At 36.4% G+C, this 16864-nt stretch overlaps 1 protein-coding gene and 1 pseudogene across 1 annotated transcript; one reads left to right on the top strand and one right to left on the bottom strand.

Moving 5' to 3' along the window:
* Window positions 1-1311: 1311 nt before the first annotated feature.
* Window positions 1312-2604, bottom strand: LOC113351787. Its single transcript, XM_026595720.1, has 2 exons — window positions 2499-2604; window positions 1312-1820 (listed from the first exon to the last, which is right to left on the bottom strand). Exons 1-2 carry the CDS (start codon window positions 2602-2604, stop codon window positions 1312-1314), a joined length of 615 nt encoding a protein of 204 aa, XP_026451505.1.
* A 3931-nt stretch (window positions 2605-6535) lies between these two features.
* Window positions 6536-12808, top strand: LOC113348868 (annotated as a pseudogene).
* Window positions 12809-16864: the final 4056 nt, after the last annotated feature.

Genomic DNA, 16864 nt, shown 5'->3' with positions numbered 1-16864 from the left:
AACCATATGATGAGATGCTAAAGAACCCAACACAGATTGTGCAAGTACAGTCCTACCCGGGCTTATTCAGATATATATTTTTCCAAGTAGCAAGCCTTCTATCAAAGTTTTCTAATAGATATCCAAAGGTCTCCATTTTGTTCTTTTGAATAAAAATAGGTACTCTTAATTATTTATCTTGCAGGCCTAGTCGTTTAATATTTAGGATAGTAGCAATTTGAATCTTCTTTAAACTGTCAGTCTTGAGACTAAAAGCTAGACCCGACTTATCAAAATTAATCGACTGTCCAGAAAACTTACTAAACATCTGAATCATACCATCTAAGTTCCTAGCACCTTCAGCAGAAGCCTTAGAAAAGATTAGACTAGTCATCTGCAAAAAACAGATGACTGATCGAAGGACTATTCGGTGTTACTTTGATCCTATGTATCTTGTTTTCAACCTCTGCCTGTATCAACGTCCTAGATAAAACATCCTTACATATTATAAACAAATATGGGGATAAGGGGTCTCCCTGACGAAGACCCCTTGATGGATAAACACCTCACCCGGCGAGCCATTTAAGAGAATATAAGTAGACATTATAGACACACATTGTTCAATCATCTTACACCAATGATCATGAAATCCTAGTTGTCTTAAAATAAAAATCAGAAAAATCCATTATATTCTGTCGAAAGCTTTCGATATGTCTAGTTTTATAGCCATAAGGCCAAATTCAGTTCTATTTTTCCTCATAGTGTCAACTATTTCATGTGCAAGAACGGTGTTATCCGTGGTCTTCCTAGAAGATAAAAAAGCCGCTTGATACGGAGAAATGAATTTATCCATTACAGTTTTTAACCTACTAGCCAAAAGTTTGGATATAATCTTGTAACATACATTACTTAAACTAATTGTCCTAAAATCAGAAGCTTTCGTGTATTAGTTTTAGGTATCAGCGAAACAAAGCTATGATTCATCTGTTTAAGCAAACACCCAAAATCAAAAAAAGATTTGACCATTTTAATTGTATCTTCCCCTACCACATCCCATAATTTCTGGTAAAAACCCGGGGGATAGGCATCCGACCCCGAGGAAGTCCAAGGTTGCATTTGCCAAACTATACCCTTAATTTCCTTAGCAGTGGGAGAGTGAATAAGAAAATCATTATCCTCACTACTAATACAAGGGCTTAAAATTTTCAGAAAATTAGCAGCACACAGAAGATTCGAAGTTTTACATATTTTAGAAAAATGATTTCTAAGTTCAAAGGAAATCTCAGACCTATCGGATAACCAAATTCCTAAACTATTATGCAAACAATCAATCTAAGTTCCACGCTTCCTGTATTTGACTTTATCATGGAAATATTTAGTGTTTAGGTCATCAAACTTAAGCACATTTTTTTTTGCTCTTTGCATGTAAAAATCATGTTGGACACTGTACCGGTATTTAAGTTTTTCTTCTAGCTCCACTATCGTCTCCCTATTTGCATCTAGCTGGTCCTGAAAAACTTGAATTTGTCTTTGAATGTTGCCAAAAGTTTGGAGATTCCATGGTCCAAGGGAAGCCTTAACATTTTTCAGAGATTTAACTAGCCTAAAAGCATTTGAACCAGATACATTAACCTCCCAATCACTATATACGATGTCCCTACAAGATGCATCCATTAGCCAACATTTGTTGAATCTAAGTGGTTTTCTAGTAGGATTGTCATCCCTAGAGCTAACAAGTAAAATAGGAGCATGATCACTACTAATAGCAAGTAAGTGGTACACAATAACACTTGAAAAATATTGCATCCAGTCAGAATTAGATAAAGCCTTATCCAGCCTTTCTAAAATCAATCTATCACCACTTCTTCTGTTGGTCCAGGTATATTGGCCTCATATGAATCCAATTTCCATCATTCCTAAAATATTAAGATGGTCATTTACATCATCTAATTCAGATCGTGGTATAAGATTTCCCCCTAGCTTATCTCCCTGTTTAGTGACAAAATTAAGATCACCAATAATAACACTAGGGCCAACAAACCTATTAGTATCTATTAGGAAATAAGACTATACTTAGCCTAGAGTTATATTTATATTTAGAATACGTGTGGATAAAGTTTGAAACTTGAGATCCAAGTCTAGTCTTTGTATAAATGTCTTGAGTTTTAATGAGAATGGAAAAGACTTGATCAAAACTTAACATGGTATCAAAGCTTTCAGTTGACAGATTCGTGTTCCACTGACAACACAAAATATTTTCTTTAAGTGTGTCCAGAGAAGACTTGCATCATCGTAATCTCCCAGCGTCAATATGATTGAAGACTCTAGTGTGTTGCTAATCCAGGAAACGAGCATTGATTGGACTGCAATCCATTCTTCCAACTGATCAGGATCTGCAGGTTCTTTAATGGTGCCATCAACAAAGCCAAACTTTCTCTTGGATATCAACGATCTTCTAATGGCTCTAGACCACTCATCATAATTGGTTCATTTTAAAAAAAACGGAGTAATAATAATACCTGGACCATCACTCGATCCCAGATGGTACACCAGATTATTCTTCTGCAAATCATATGCTACATTCTTTCCTTTGGTTCCTAATGGTTCTATTATATCTTCTCCCATCGTGTAGAACTTGAAACAAAATTTTTAGGTTTAGGGTTTTAACCAGGCTCGTGATGCCATGTTAAGTTTTGATTAATCGTACATCAACACCTATTCTTAACAACAAAACTCCATATGAAATCATGTTTGGGAAGTTGCCTCCATATGATCATTTGAAAGTGTTTTGGTACTTGTGTTATGTGCATAATCAAAGTAGTAAAGGAAAACGTCAGAAGATTTATTTTAGCAGACTCAAGGGTTTTGTGACGCACACTGAACGAGAAAATAATCCACCTTCCACTCATCCTACACAATCATCAGCCTCAGGTACACCTTATCCTTTGACATATTATGTTAGCTGTGATCGTTTTTCTGCAGTTCATAGAAAATATCTTGCAGCTATCACTACTGGAAATGAGCCTAAGAGATTCAAAGAAGCTATGAAGCATCCAGGATGGAAAAAATCCATGGCAGAAGAAATAAGAGCTCCGGAAGAACAAGGAACATGGGAATTGGAAGAATTACCACTTGTTAAGGAGGCACTAGGAAGCAAATGGATTTACACAGAAAAGCGTGATGAAAATCAAAATTTGGTACGCCTGAAAGCAAGACTAGTAATATTTGGGAATCATCAAGTTTAAGGATTGGATTACAATGAGACATTTGCACCAGTGGAAAAGATGACAACAATACGTACTTTTCTAGCTGTTGCAGCGATTAAAAATTGTGAAGTGCATCAGATGGATGTGCATAATGCCTTTCTTCATGGATATTTGGAGGAAGAAGTGTATATGAAGATACCACCGGGATTTGCCAAAGGGAATCCTAATATAGTGTGTAGAATGAAGAAATCATTATATGGCGTAAACAGACTCCTAGGTGTTGGTTTGCAAAATTATCAGCATCTTTGAAGAATTATGGCTTTAAACAGTCATATTCAGATTATTCTCTCTTTACTATGACAAAGGGAAAGATACAGCTTAATGTTTTGGTGTATGTTGATGATTTGATTGTAACAAGAAATGATCTGGTTGCACTTCATAATTTTAAAACATACTTGGTACAATATTTCAAGACGAAATATTTATGGAAGTTGAAATACTTTCTAGGATTGGAGGTGGCTCGTAGTAAACAAGGTTTCTACATATGCCAAAGGAAGTATACATTGGATATTATCATGGAAACTGGGTTATTGGGAGCAAAACCTGCAGAGTTTCCAGTGGAGATAAATCATCGTTTGGCTTTGGCAGGTAAAATATTAGATGATGTGGATAAATATAGGAGATTGGTTGGTCGTCTTATTTATTTGTCAGTCACCAGACCAGGTCTTGCTTACTCAGTGCATATCTTGTCGCAATTTATGCAACAACCAAGAATAGAGCATTGGGAAGCAGCCCTTCGTGTGGTTAGATATTTGAAGAAGAATCATGGACAAGGAATTCTGTTGCGCTCTGATATTAGTCTCAGTTTAAAAGGATGATGTAACTCAGATTGGGCAAGTTGTCCATTAACTAGACGTTCATTGACATGATGGTTTGTTCTTCTTGGGTTTTCACCTGTGTCTTGGAAGACTAAGAAGCAGCATATGGTTTCTCGGTCCTCGTCTGAAGCAGAATACAGATCTATGGCGGCAGTTACATGTGAATTAAAGTGCTTGAAACAACTACTTGGTGATTTAGGAGTTCATCATACACATGAGATGAATCTCTTTTGTGATAATCAATCAGCATTATATATTGCTTAGAATCCAATATTCCATGAATGAACAAGACATATAGAAGCGGTCTGTCATCTTGTCAACGATGCTATAATAAGGAAGATTATATCACCCTCTTACACTCCTATAACAGTGCAATTGACAGATATCTTTACAAAATCCTTAAGGAAAGCTCAGTTTAAGTTTCTTTTGTCCAAGATGGGCATTTGTGACCTCCATGCTCCATCTTGAGGGAGGGTATTAGGAAATAGGACTATACTTAGCCTAGAGTTATATTTATATTTGGAATACGTGTGGATCAAGTTTGAAACTTGAGACCCAAATCTGGTCTTTGTATAAATGTCTTGAGTTTTAATGAGAATGGAGAAGACTTGATCAAAACTTAACAATATCTATATGTGTACTCCTCATTTTTATCAACTAAGTAACTAGAGATCCCAAGAAGACAAGTGCCAATCCATCTACGTCAATCTCAAAATAGTTATACCATTCCATTTCCTAGTGTGTATGAAAGAAGGATTACACCGCCGGACACAAAAGTGGAATATCCAAGGGGAACGTACTGCATTTAATCGAATTTGGATAAGGACTAAAGAGTTTCATAACGATGAATTAATCAAGGGACATTTTATAAAGTATCCCTGTTTTGAAATGTACACTTTAAAAGTACCCCCGTTTTTTACAAATTTTCCAAAGTACCCCGTTTTATTCAAAAAGCAAATTCCATCCAGTTAAATGCTAGGTGGCAGTTATCTTTCCAATTAAAAGTTCTATTTACCCCTGAACTACATCTCATTGGTAGAGAGGATAAATGATTTGACGATCCTGAAAGAGGGTGTAACGATCCTGAACTAGGCTCGAGGAACCTGAAAGTGGTGTAACGACCCCGAACCAGACTCGACTAACCGGAAAAATATTGTAGAAGATTGATTCTCCACCAACCAAAAACCCCAAGACACTTGGGAATGATGAAACGAACCTGAAAATGATGACACGATCCTGAACCGAGCTCGACAAATTAGAAAAATGATGTAGAAGGTAAACGTGCTAACAAGTAAAGCGTAAAGAAGTAAACTTTAATGAAAGTAAACTAGCTAGGATGGAAAACTAAACAGTTGGAACACTTTAAAAAATTTGTAAAAAACGAGAATAATAAAAAAACGAGGTCAATAAAACGGGGTACTTTATAAATTCTCCCATTAATCAAAATTCCAAAACAAGAAATGTAAAACTGTAGAAGAAGTTAATTCATAAATGACTTTTTTTTGTTGCCGTTGTAGAGGTTTGGTTATTTGTCGACCATCCACGTTTCTTTAACTATCGTAAACTACACGTACGCTGAATGGTATATTGTCATTCGATTCTTTGGCTAACCGTATCTTGGAACGAACGACCCTACTAATAATAAATATTTTGTTTAGAGTAGGAGTACATTGTTTTTTTCGAGCTTAAATATGATTAAATGATAAGCTCATAGCGAAAATTGTCTGGCATCATTTTGAAAGTTGAACAATAATTCATAAACCAAACCATTTGTTTAGGCGGCATATTCTTCCAACATTCTTGAAATGCTCCCAATAATTGAATCTTTCATGCAACAAATGGAATATGCTCCCCACATTTGAGCAAGCAAAACAGCTTACTCGGTAAAGAGTCGTTACTAGTCCCATCAAAAAAAACGGAGCAAAATGTCATCGGAACACAAAAAATCTCCCAGGTAATCGACAGAAGTACTAACACAATATGAATTTGTTCAATATGAAATTCGGTACCCTTCTACTAAATTATCCCTATCAGGAACCGTGGTGAAGATTACTGAAGTAATTTATGTAACGCTTTTTGTATTATCGATTGCAGTACTACATTGATAACGCAACGGTGCTACATTGAGATGTTCTTTTCAATTTAATGAAAGGACAAATCCAATTTATTTTTTTTTCCAGACATTCAAGAAAAAGTCATGAATCCAACAAACAAACAAACACCAGACCCAAACCAATCTAAACCGTCAGATGTAGGTCATACTCATCGGATTTGATATCCACCTGTCATAGTGTCCTTGTTTCCCCATAAGCACTTCTAACTTAATCAAAAATGAATAAGTTGTTTTTACCCGCAAGTCGCTTAATTAAACTAACTAACTAATTACTCTTGAACCACTAACATGTTACATAGTATATAATAGTTATAAATTACATTTTCAATTTTTTTCTTCACAAAAAAAAAAAGAAACAGAGAAAATATCTTCTTATTCTTATTCAACAATGTCGTTGGAGAAGCTAATTTATAGTAATGGAGAAGAAGAGAAGCAGAGATTATCTGAGCCGTTGGTGTCTTCGTCCAATAGGTCATCATCACATCAGAGCTTCCATGAAAGAAGCAATGAAGAAGAAGAGGAAGTGGAAGAAAAGATATTTGAAGAATTACCAAAAGCAACGATTGTATCTGTTAACCGTTCTGACTCTAGTGATTCTAATCCTTTGCTTTTATCTTATACTATTCAACTTCAATACAAACAGGTAGTACTACTACCTTTGAATTTCTCCGATTTCACTCTAATTTTTGGTTGAATTTTTTATTCCAATTGAATTGGTTTGTGAATTGATAACTTGAGAAATTGGAGCGAAATGTTCCTGTCTTGAGATATTTTCAGGTGCATTTATCGCGTTTTTAGTTTGTTGTTTGGTTAATTGTGGTTAATTCTTTTAATTTTTGGTGGCTAAATATGGTAATTAAGGTTTAGGGTATTTGAGATTCTTAATCAACTGCAGGCAGTGTGTTTAGGCTGAAACAAAGTGCATGAGATACTAAATACGGGTTGTGCAGGGCCAATGGGCCCCACAGCTACAGTATTTAGTGTTCTAGGACTAATTGCAGTTGTTTTGTGGATTTCTTATGACTGTGGGATTGGTGTCTGGCTTTCTAAGTGTACATTTGCTGTTGACAGTTCAAATGGCGGTTACTTAAGAAAGCCCCACAAGTTATCTACTTGCATTTACAGTTGAAGAAACGAGCAATTATTGAAGAATTCCATGAGAAACAAGAGCAGGTGTGTGTCTATAGTTCTATTGATGTTTGCTTTAGTGTTTTTTTTTTCTCAACTGTAAACAAGTTGCTAGTAATGATTTAACACTTGATGTTTCGTTCCGGATTGAAGGCTAAAGATTGGCTTCGGACGTTAGGAATAGGAGATCAAACAACAGTTATGCATGATGGTGATGATTTAGACGATGAGACTGTTCATTCGCACCATGAAGAAAACACTAAGAAAACGCAAGTGGTGCTGTTGCATGTTGGTTGTTCAGTTAAATTCTTAACGTAAACCACCTTTTCTTCTATTTCAGTATTGGTCATTTTCTATTGGTTTCTTATGCAGGAATGTTCCATCACGTGCTGCTCTTCCAATTATTTGCCCAGCACTAGGAAAACAGCAATCTGTTCTAGATACAGCTAAGGTCGCAATGCAAGGGTATCTGAATCATTTTCCGGGGAATTTGGACATTGTAAACTCCAGAGAGGTATTTTTGCCAAAAATATTTCTCCTTGTAAACATAGTTCTGAACTACAAACTTTAGATGCATCTTTCCTACTCTAAAGTTACGGTGTTATAATGTAAAGGTCTGCAGGTTTTTGGAAGTGTCCAAGTTATCATTTGCTTCAGAGTATGGTCCCAAGCTTAAAGAGGATTATGTAATGGTGAAACATCTACGGAAAATCCCTGAGAGGGAAGATGATGATGGAAAATGTTGTCCGTGTCTCTGGTTCAATTGCTGTAGAACCAATTGGCAAAAGGTAATATCATCTTATCCATGAAACCCAGGTTTACATTCTGGATAATGCCTTTTTAAGTCAGAGATTCCTTCTTTGGCATCATCAATGTCATATTGTTTCACTTGAACTGCCCTATGTCTGGGCTGTATTGAAACCTGGATTTTTCGCCTTGCTTAATGATCCTTTTGACACCAAACTCTTAGATATAATCCTGTTTGATGTACTACCATCCTCAAATGGAAAGGGAGAAGGCCAATTTTCTTTAGCAAAAGAGATTAAGGAGCGTAATCCGTTACATTATTCATTTATGGTATGCTGCTATTGACCTTATAATTTGAACTTTCAAGATTTCAGTAATTGGAGTACTATTGGATTCTTAGTTTAACCTGTGAAATTTCTTATTGTTGGTATTGCAAATGAATTAATGACGATAGCCTTGCTCTAAGTTTTTGCTTGATCAATGTCTGAAAATCTCAAAAGGTGTCTTCTGGAGCCCAGAGCATGAAGTTAAGAACAAGAAGTAGCAATAAGGTTAGAGATTGGGTTGCCGCGATTAATGAAGCTGTAACACAGCCACCTGAAGGATGGTGCCATCCTCACCGTTTCAGCTCTTTTGCTCCCCCAAGGGGATTGACTGAAGATGGTAGCCAGGCCCAGTGGTTCGTAGCTGGGGAGGCTGCATTTGAAGCGATTGCCAAAGCAATTGAGGAAGCCAAGTCAGAGGTTTGTTCATGTGAAAACTTGATTACACATATAAGGAATTCGTTATGTTGCATTGTTGCAGATATTAAGAAAATTTTGATTAAGAAAATTTTGAAGTTCATTGGAACTTTGTGCAGATATTTATAACAGATTAGTGGCTGTGCCCAGAGCTGTATCTACGACGGCCTTTTAGTGAATGTGATTCCTCTCGGCTCGATGTTTTACTGGAAGCAAAAGCTAAACAAGGGGTTCAGGTACTGTTCACTCTTAATCTATATCATTGCCATGGTATAGTTGTTCCATATAATTCTTGGAGAAGGCACTTCTTACCAATTAGTTTTTGGGTGAAGGCCAAATGTTTTTGGTAAACGTGTAACAAAGTAGAAAATTGTCTTCATGTCACAAATCTCTGTATTTCTCTTTTAAATTATGATTTGTAAATTTTGCTTGACATCTGGTTTGCTCCAGTTTTTATTTGATAAGTAACACGTTGCAGATTTACATTCTTCTTTACAAGGAAGTTCCACTTGCCTTGAAAATTAACAGTATGTACAGCAAGCAAAAGCTTCTTAATATTCATGAGAATGTGAGAGTACTGCGTTATCCTGACCATATCTCAACAGGTGTTTATTTATGGTACGTAATATTCTTTCTGAAGTATGCTTCATTCATTTGTACAATTCAGAATCAGAAGGTTCATTGTCTGGCTGGTTCATTCAGTACTCTTTCGGGACTTGATATGTTGGAGACTCTGATGGACTTCTTTTTTTCCTATGTGGGTCCCACCATGAAAAGCTTGTCATTGTCGATTACAAGATTTCCTTTATTGGAGGACTTGATTTATGTTTTGGTCGTTATGACAACTCCGAACATAAAGTAGGTGATTTCCCTGCTGTGATTTGGCCGGGAAAAGACTATTACAATGCAAGGTAAGTTTTCATGTTATCTATCTGGAAATGGAAGATGATACATTGCTTTAAATTTGACGTGTTTCAACTTTCAATGTTCTTTCTTGTCAGGGAGTCGGAGCCGAACTCTTGGGTGGATACAATGAGAGATGAATTGGATCGTTGTAAGTACCCACGCATGCCATTGTGCTCTATGGGGCCCTCCTTGCCGTGATATTGCAAGGCATTTTGTTCAGCGCTGGAACTATGCAAAGGTTCATAGTTTGTTACTTTAGGTATATGTTAAATGCTTAAAGTAAGTCTCCTTGAGGTTGTAACCATTATTACCCTCTTTCAGAGAAACAAAGCTCCAAATGTGCAAAAAATTCCTCTACTCATGCCTCAGCACCACATGGTTATTCCACATTACTTGGGAAGAAGAAACACAGAAATAGTGTCCGAAAGTACAAACACGGAGAATAGTCACGGGGACACACCATTCCAGGGTTCTCTTGCCTCCCCAGCGTCAGTACAGGACATACCGCTGCTTTTTCCTCGGGAAGCTAATGGACTAGTTGTGGAATACGAAAACCAAAACTTGAACAGCTCGGGCGAGATTCCCAATCCTAGGAATCAGCAAAGCAGCCGTGATCCAACCCTTTCAGTCTTTTCTCTGAATTCTAAAGCCAAACCGCCAGCTTCAGATCCCATGGATATTCAGAGAAACATGTGTTCAAATGAGCAGTCTAGCACGCAATGTTCAGATGCATGGTGGAAAGGACAGGAGCGGGGAGATCAGGTCATTTCTGCTGATGAAGCTGGACAAGTTGGTCCTCGCGCTTCTTGTCGTTGCCAGGTTTGTTTATCTTTTTTACTCTATTGAAATGCTTAAATTTAGTTATAAGGTTCCAATAGAGCAAGGTGGTTTTTCACATTTATTGGTTACCAGTCTTATTCTGTCTATTGCATTATATCTTTTTGTTCCTTCAAATATAATGTTATGTTGGAAACCGTCGATGTTGTAGGTTATTCGAAGTGTCGGTCAGTGGTCAGCAGGAACAAGCCAAACTGAAGAGAGCATTCACAATGCTTATTGCTCTCTGATTGACAAAGCAGAGCAATATGTTTACATCGAGGTAATGTGTCTGCAGGGAAAGATATTTGATCAAGCATTCTTAAAAAAGATGAAAAAATGCTAAAGATTATGGGCATTGTGCATGTATAGATAACAGATGCATAAGACAAGACTGTAAAGTCATAGTTTTAATTAGCTATCGTGATCCCGTGTTTGCAGAATCAATTCTTCATCTCAGGTCTTTCTCAAGATGAGATAATACATAATCGTGTCTTGGAGTCATTATACAAGCGCATTTTACGAGCATACCAAGAATCGAAGTGTTTCAGAGTTATTATTCCCATGCCACTCCTACCTGGCTTCCAGGTACTAAATCTTGGTAAACTCTATAAATTATCAATTTAGTGCTGTTCAGTTTGTTTCATCCTTTATATTGTATCTTACAGGGTGGTCTGGATGATGGTAATGCGGCATCTGTAAGAGCAATAATGCATTGGCAATACCGAACAATTTGCAGAGGAAATAATTCAATATTGCAGAATTTATATGGTGTGCTTGGTCCTAGAACATGTGATTACATTTCTTTCTATAGTCTCCGAGGTCATGGCAGACTCTGGGATGGTGGCCCTTTAGTAACCAATCAGGTGAAGTTTCATTACTGGATGTACTACTTCTATATGCATTTGGTTGTTAATGCCATAATTGTATGGCCAATTACTGCGCATGCCCAAATTCTTGGTCTGCTAAGTTTCGTACTTATCATTTCCTTCAGGTATATGTGCACAGCAAGGTCTTGTTGATTGATGACCATACAGCCATGATTGGATCAGCTAATATAAATGATAGGAGTTTACTTGGATCAAGAGACTCCGAGGTGATGTTGTATCTATTTTTTTTTTCCGTATATCAAGGTTATATATACATGATTAAAATGAATCAAACATCACTTGTTGTCATGCTATTCCAGATTTATGTAGTTATAGAAGATAAAGAATTCGTAAATTCATCCATGAATGGAAAGCCATGGAAAGCTGGTAAATTAGCTTCTAGTCTTCGTCTTTCTCTGTGGGCCGAGCATCTTGGTATTCGCGGTGGAGAGGTTAGTGAACCTGAAACAGAATTTACATTTCTTTACGTCAAATGCCAATAGGTGACCGACCAATTAAGTTACAACTGCTTATTGGCACTGCAAAAAATCCATATAATTCTCGCATCTTAATGATTTATATACATTAGTGTCTAACATTGTGCCACAGCCTTTACAGATCAATCGATTACGTGATCCTGTCACCGATGCAACATACAAAGATATTTGGATGGCAACTGCAAAGGTGAGAGTTGATAAATTTAGTGCCAAACATTCCATTTTTGGATGACACATTGAACGACTCATTATAGTAACTTACCGCATTACGATGTTATCATGACTGATAGTACATTTGATGGTTTCGGTTCATATCCAATTTGATTATCATAATCTAAATTTACAGGAAAATACGAGTATCTACCAAGATGTCTTTGCTTGCCTTCCCAACGATAAAGTACACTCGAGGTGTGATTTAAACACGAGTTATTTCCTCTCTTTTAACTCTTATGCTGGATCCTCACATTTTTGTTTACACAGATCTGCAATCAGACAAAGCATGGCATACTGGAAAGATAGATTGGGATATACCACTATTGATTTAGGAGTTGCTCCAAGCAAATTAGAGGCTTTTCATAAAGGAGATGTGAAGGTAGCAGATCCCATGAAAAGATTAGAATCCGCAAGAGGACATCTAGTTTCATTTCCCTTAGAATTTATGTGTCAGGAAGAAGATTTAAGACCCATGTTCATTGAGAGTGAGTTTTATGTATCTCCTGGAGTCTTCCATTGATCATGCAACTCCCTCATAAAAAAAGTAAATGTGTAAATTCTACCTCCCTCCTTCCATTTTCTATTTGTTTCCCTCTTTTGGGCTGAAAAGCTTCTTCTACTTTTAGTTAGCGTCCAGATTCGTTGAAAAATGGATGCGCCATTGTACAGTTTTACACTAGGTGCTTAGAAATTTGAAATGCAAGTCTTTCTACAAATTTGTCATGTCACCTGTAGCTTATTCTGATGTGGGAATTAAGTGTTTGGCCCTCCCATCACTCTCTCTTACTCAAATGGCCTTTTTAAAACTCATTTTAAAAAAAAATTAACCTATTTTACTGAAATGACCCTTAAAAAAGGAGGGTCATTTGGATAAAGATGTTTGATGATGTTATCAAATGATAAACTATATCCTTACAAATCATATGTAAGAATTCGACAAATTTTATATATTTGGAAAGCTTTTTGAAAGACCACAACGAGCGTAAATACGACAATCAAATTTTCATTTCATGGAATTTTCTTCTCTAAATAAAATTTTAAATTTTCTTCATATTTTATAGTGTGCAGACAATATGCACACTGATTTTATGTGCAGGAAATATGCACACTGATTTCTGTACATATTTTTATTTTTTCTTCGTATTTAATGGTGTGCAGGCAATATATGCACACTGATTTTGTAAATAAATTTTAAATTTTCTTCATATTTTATAGTATGCATGCAATATGCACACTGATTTTATGTGCAGGCAATATGCACACCGGTTATTTTGTTAATCCTACTTCCTATAATATTCCAGGGCCACTGGAATAATTTGCAAATTTTATTAAATAATCCTGGGGCCAAGAGTTTAAAACCCATAATTTCTAGGATCATAAGAATAATTTATTCTATTCCGATTAATACTTGTAGTGAAAAGATGTCAAGAGCACTAAGTCGGTGGACTTGTTCAGGACTCCGTCTACAAGGCTCTGAACAAGAGTTGGGCTCAGTCAACATAACTAGCCCTAAACCAAATACAGACAATTATGATTTATGAGTAATAACAGTAAATAACTGTCAGACAGAATAAAACTAACACTCTTCATACACTACTCGATATACTGTTGTAACACCCCCTCTCAAGCTAGTGGCATCTGGAACGATGACATTCAACTTGTCTCTAATAAACTCAAAACGAGCAGAAGTCAATGTCTTTGTCAAAGTGTCTGCAATTTGATCCTTTGTTAAAATATGTCCGACCTGCAAAGCTTTGGCAACAACTAACTCCCTAACAAAGTGAAAAGCAATCTCCACATGTTTCATTTTATTTTGAAAAAATTGGATTGGCAGATAAATGTGTTGCGCCCATGTTGTCACACCAAAGAATAGGTGGACCAGGAGAAGAAAAATGAAGCTCATGTAGAAGAGATTGAACACAAAGTAGCTCAATGGTAGCTTCTGTCATGGCTCTATATTCCGCTTCAGTATTAGATGTAGAAACAAGCTTCTGTTTTCTAGAGCACTAACATATGAGATTTGGACCAAAAAAGAGGGCCATCCTACTTGTAGATCTTTTATCAACATGATCTCCTCCTCTACCAACATCAAAAAACACTTGAAGAGGTAGAGCAGAAACTCTCTTGAATTGAAGACCATGAATCTCTGTGCCATTAAGATACCTGAGAATCCCCTTCACTGCACTCGAATCATCCATGGATTGGCGGGCTTTATTAACAACAAATGAAATATCTGGTCTGATAATAGTTAAATACTGCAAAGCCCCCATTGTACTTTTATAAAATTGAGGACCATCAAAGGCAGATGGAGATGAGGTGGCATGAGTATTGGTGATAGCAATAGGAGTTACAACTGGCTTAGCTGACAACAATTGAGTCTTTTCCAAAACATTATGAACATATTGTTGTTGATTAAGATGAACAACGTAATCATGATACACTAAGCGACATGAATACCAAAAAAGTGTAAGGGACCTAAATCCTTAATAGCAAATTCAGACTTGGAAGTGGCAATGAGACATTAAATAACCGAATCTGAACTCCATGTGACTAAGATTTCATCCACATAAATGAGCACATAAAGAGATAGTGGATACCCTATAAAATAAGGATGTATCTGTCTTAGAAGAAAGAAATCCCTGAGAGACAAGGAATTGACTAAGCTTCTTAAACCAAGCTCTATGAGCCTGTTTGAGATCATATAAGGATTTGTTAAGAGCAAAAACATGACTAGGATGTTATTTATATATAAATCCAGGAGGCTACTACATGTAAACTTCCTCATTGAGAAAATTATGTGGAAAAGCATTCTTAACATCAAGTTGCCTAATGGACCATCCTTTGACAAAGCAACAGAGAGCATAAGTCTATTGGTAGTTGGTTTAACCACAAGATTAAAAGTATCATAATCCCTTCTACCTGATTGCATCCGTTAGATACCAATATTGTTTTACACCTCTAAAAAGAACCATCAACATACTTCTTGACTCTGAAAACCCATTTACAACCCACAATACTCATTCCTGGTTTGTAAGGAACATAGTCCCAAGTACCATTCTGAACTCGAGCATCAATCTCCTCACACATAGAAGTCCTACAGGATGGTTTCTTATTAGCCTATGGAAAAGTTGTAGGAGCATCCAAATTCTCAACATACATAACATTAAAAGCTTTAGGTTTGGAAATGACATTCTTGCTTCTGGTGACCACATAATGAGTAACAATAGTAAGAGCTGGCAAGACTGCAGGGGAAGGAATGTCATCTACAGAAATGGGTTCATTCATAAGAACTGGTGCTAAAATAGGAGAAAGTGGAATAGGCAATGAAGGTTGTGGTATAACAAGTTTAGGATATTGAGGAGGAGTTGAAACCAAAGTGGATGGAGACGATAGAGATATAAAATTAATAGATGGAACTGGTACAAAAGCAGCACAAAAGAGAGACTTATATAGAAAGTCAGTTTCATCAAACATCACATTTCTGGAGATAATCACCTTATGAGTAACGAGATTGAGACATATGTACCTTTGCGCATACTTTTATGGCCAAGAAAAATTCATTTGACCGACGTGCTAGTTTATGATTATTATAAGACCTGATACATGGATAACATGCACAACCAAATTTAAGAAAACCATAATCTGAACACATTTAATAAAGAGATTCAATAGTGTAGAGTTACCTAAGATAAGAGTTGGTAATTTTTTGATCAGGTAGTTGGTAGTATTAAAGGCATAAGACCAGTAAGAAGAAGGGATAAAGGCACGATTTAATAAAGCAAGACCAGTTCCTACAATGTGTATATGCTTCCTTTCCGCTGTACCATTCTGTTGATGCTCATAAGGACATCTGACCTTGTGTAGAACACCACAACTCGACAAAAAGATGAAACATTTATGCAATTACCACCCTAATCAATTTGCAACATTTTCACTTTAGTGCCAAAGTGATTTTCAAGATAAGTCTTGAATGTTTAAAATTATAAAATGCTTCTGAATTATAAGCAAAAGGATACAACCAGGCGAACCTACTACAGGTATCAATGGAACTTACATATATAGTACTTGAATCCATTAACAAATTTCACTGGTGAATACCAAACATCGGAATGAATGAGATCTAAAGGACCATAGATATCTTTATTGGCAGAATTATATGAAAGGGCAAAGTGTGGGATTTTTCCAACTGACACTCACTACAAACAGAGGGACTTAAATGAACTAAAATAGAATCATATACTACTGACAAAATATGCTTCAAAGTCCTGTAAGCCGGTGACCAAATCTTTTATGCTAATCACTAAATGTAGCAACAGTAGAGACAAAAGGCTTGAAAGGATGGTGAGTCGAAGTTGAAATCATACATATCCTTCTTACACTTCCTTGCATGTTGTAGCAACTCCTTATGTGTTTGGAGATCCTTAATACATAAATGAGAAGGATGAAAGTCAAAGTAACGATGAGTATCTCTTGTGAATTCAAGAACAAAAAGAAGCTTTCGAAAGATATCGGGTACATTAACACATTGTTCATAAGAAAATTAGAGTTACTGGAAGTAAAATGAGAAGCACCAATGTGATTTATGGACAAACCTGCACCATTGCAACTTTCATTTCCTCAGCGTATTGATATTCAGAATGCAAGTTGAGATTGTTCAAATAATTAGTAATGTGGTGAGTGGCACCAGAATCAGGTGTCCAACTCTCACCACCAGAAGCAATAGCAGAAGTATTGTAATCATCATTATAAACTGCATAAACTTCAAGATCTGG

Source organism: Papaver somniferum, chromosome 2, assembly GCF_003573695.1.
Source record: "Papaver somniferum cultivar HN1 chromosome 2, ASM357369v1, whole genome shotgun sequence".
Classification (NCBI taxonomy): Eukaryota; Viridiplantae; Streptophyta; class Magnoliopsida; order Ranunculales; family Papaveraceae; genus Papaver; species Papaver somniferum.
The sequence above is the reverse complement of the archived record's forward strand: the minus strand, read 5'-3'. Positions and strand labels throughout refer to the sequence as shown.

Bases quoted from the DNA above. Each gene is read 5' to 3' on its own strand.
- LOC113351787 (XM_026595720.1), bottom strand. From the start codon at position 2,604: ATGGGAGAAGATATAATAGAACCATTAGGAACCAAAGGAAAGAATGTA. The intron at 1,821-2,498 runs GTATTATTATTA...GATTGATTTTAG, and splicing joins GGGATCGAGTGATGGTCCAG to AAAGGCTGGATAAGGCTTTA.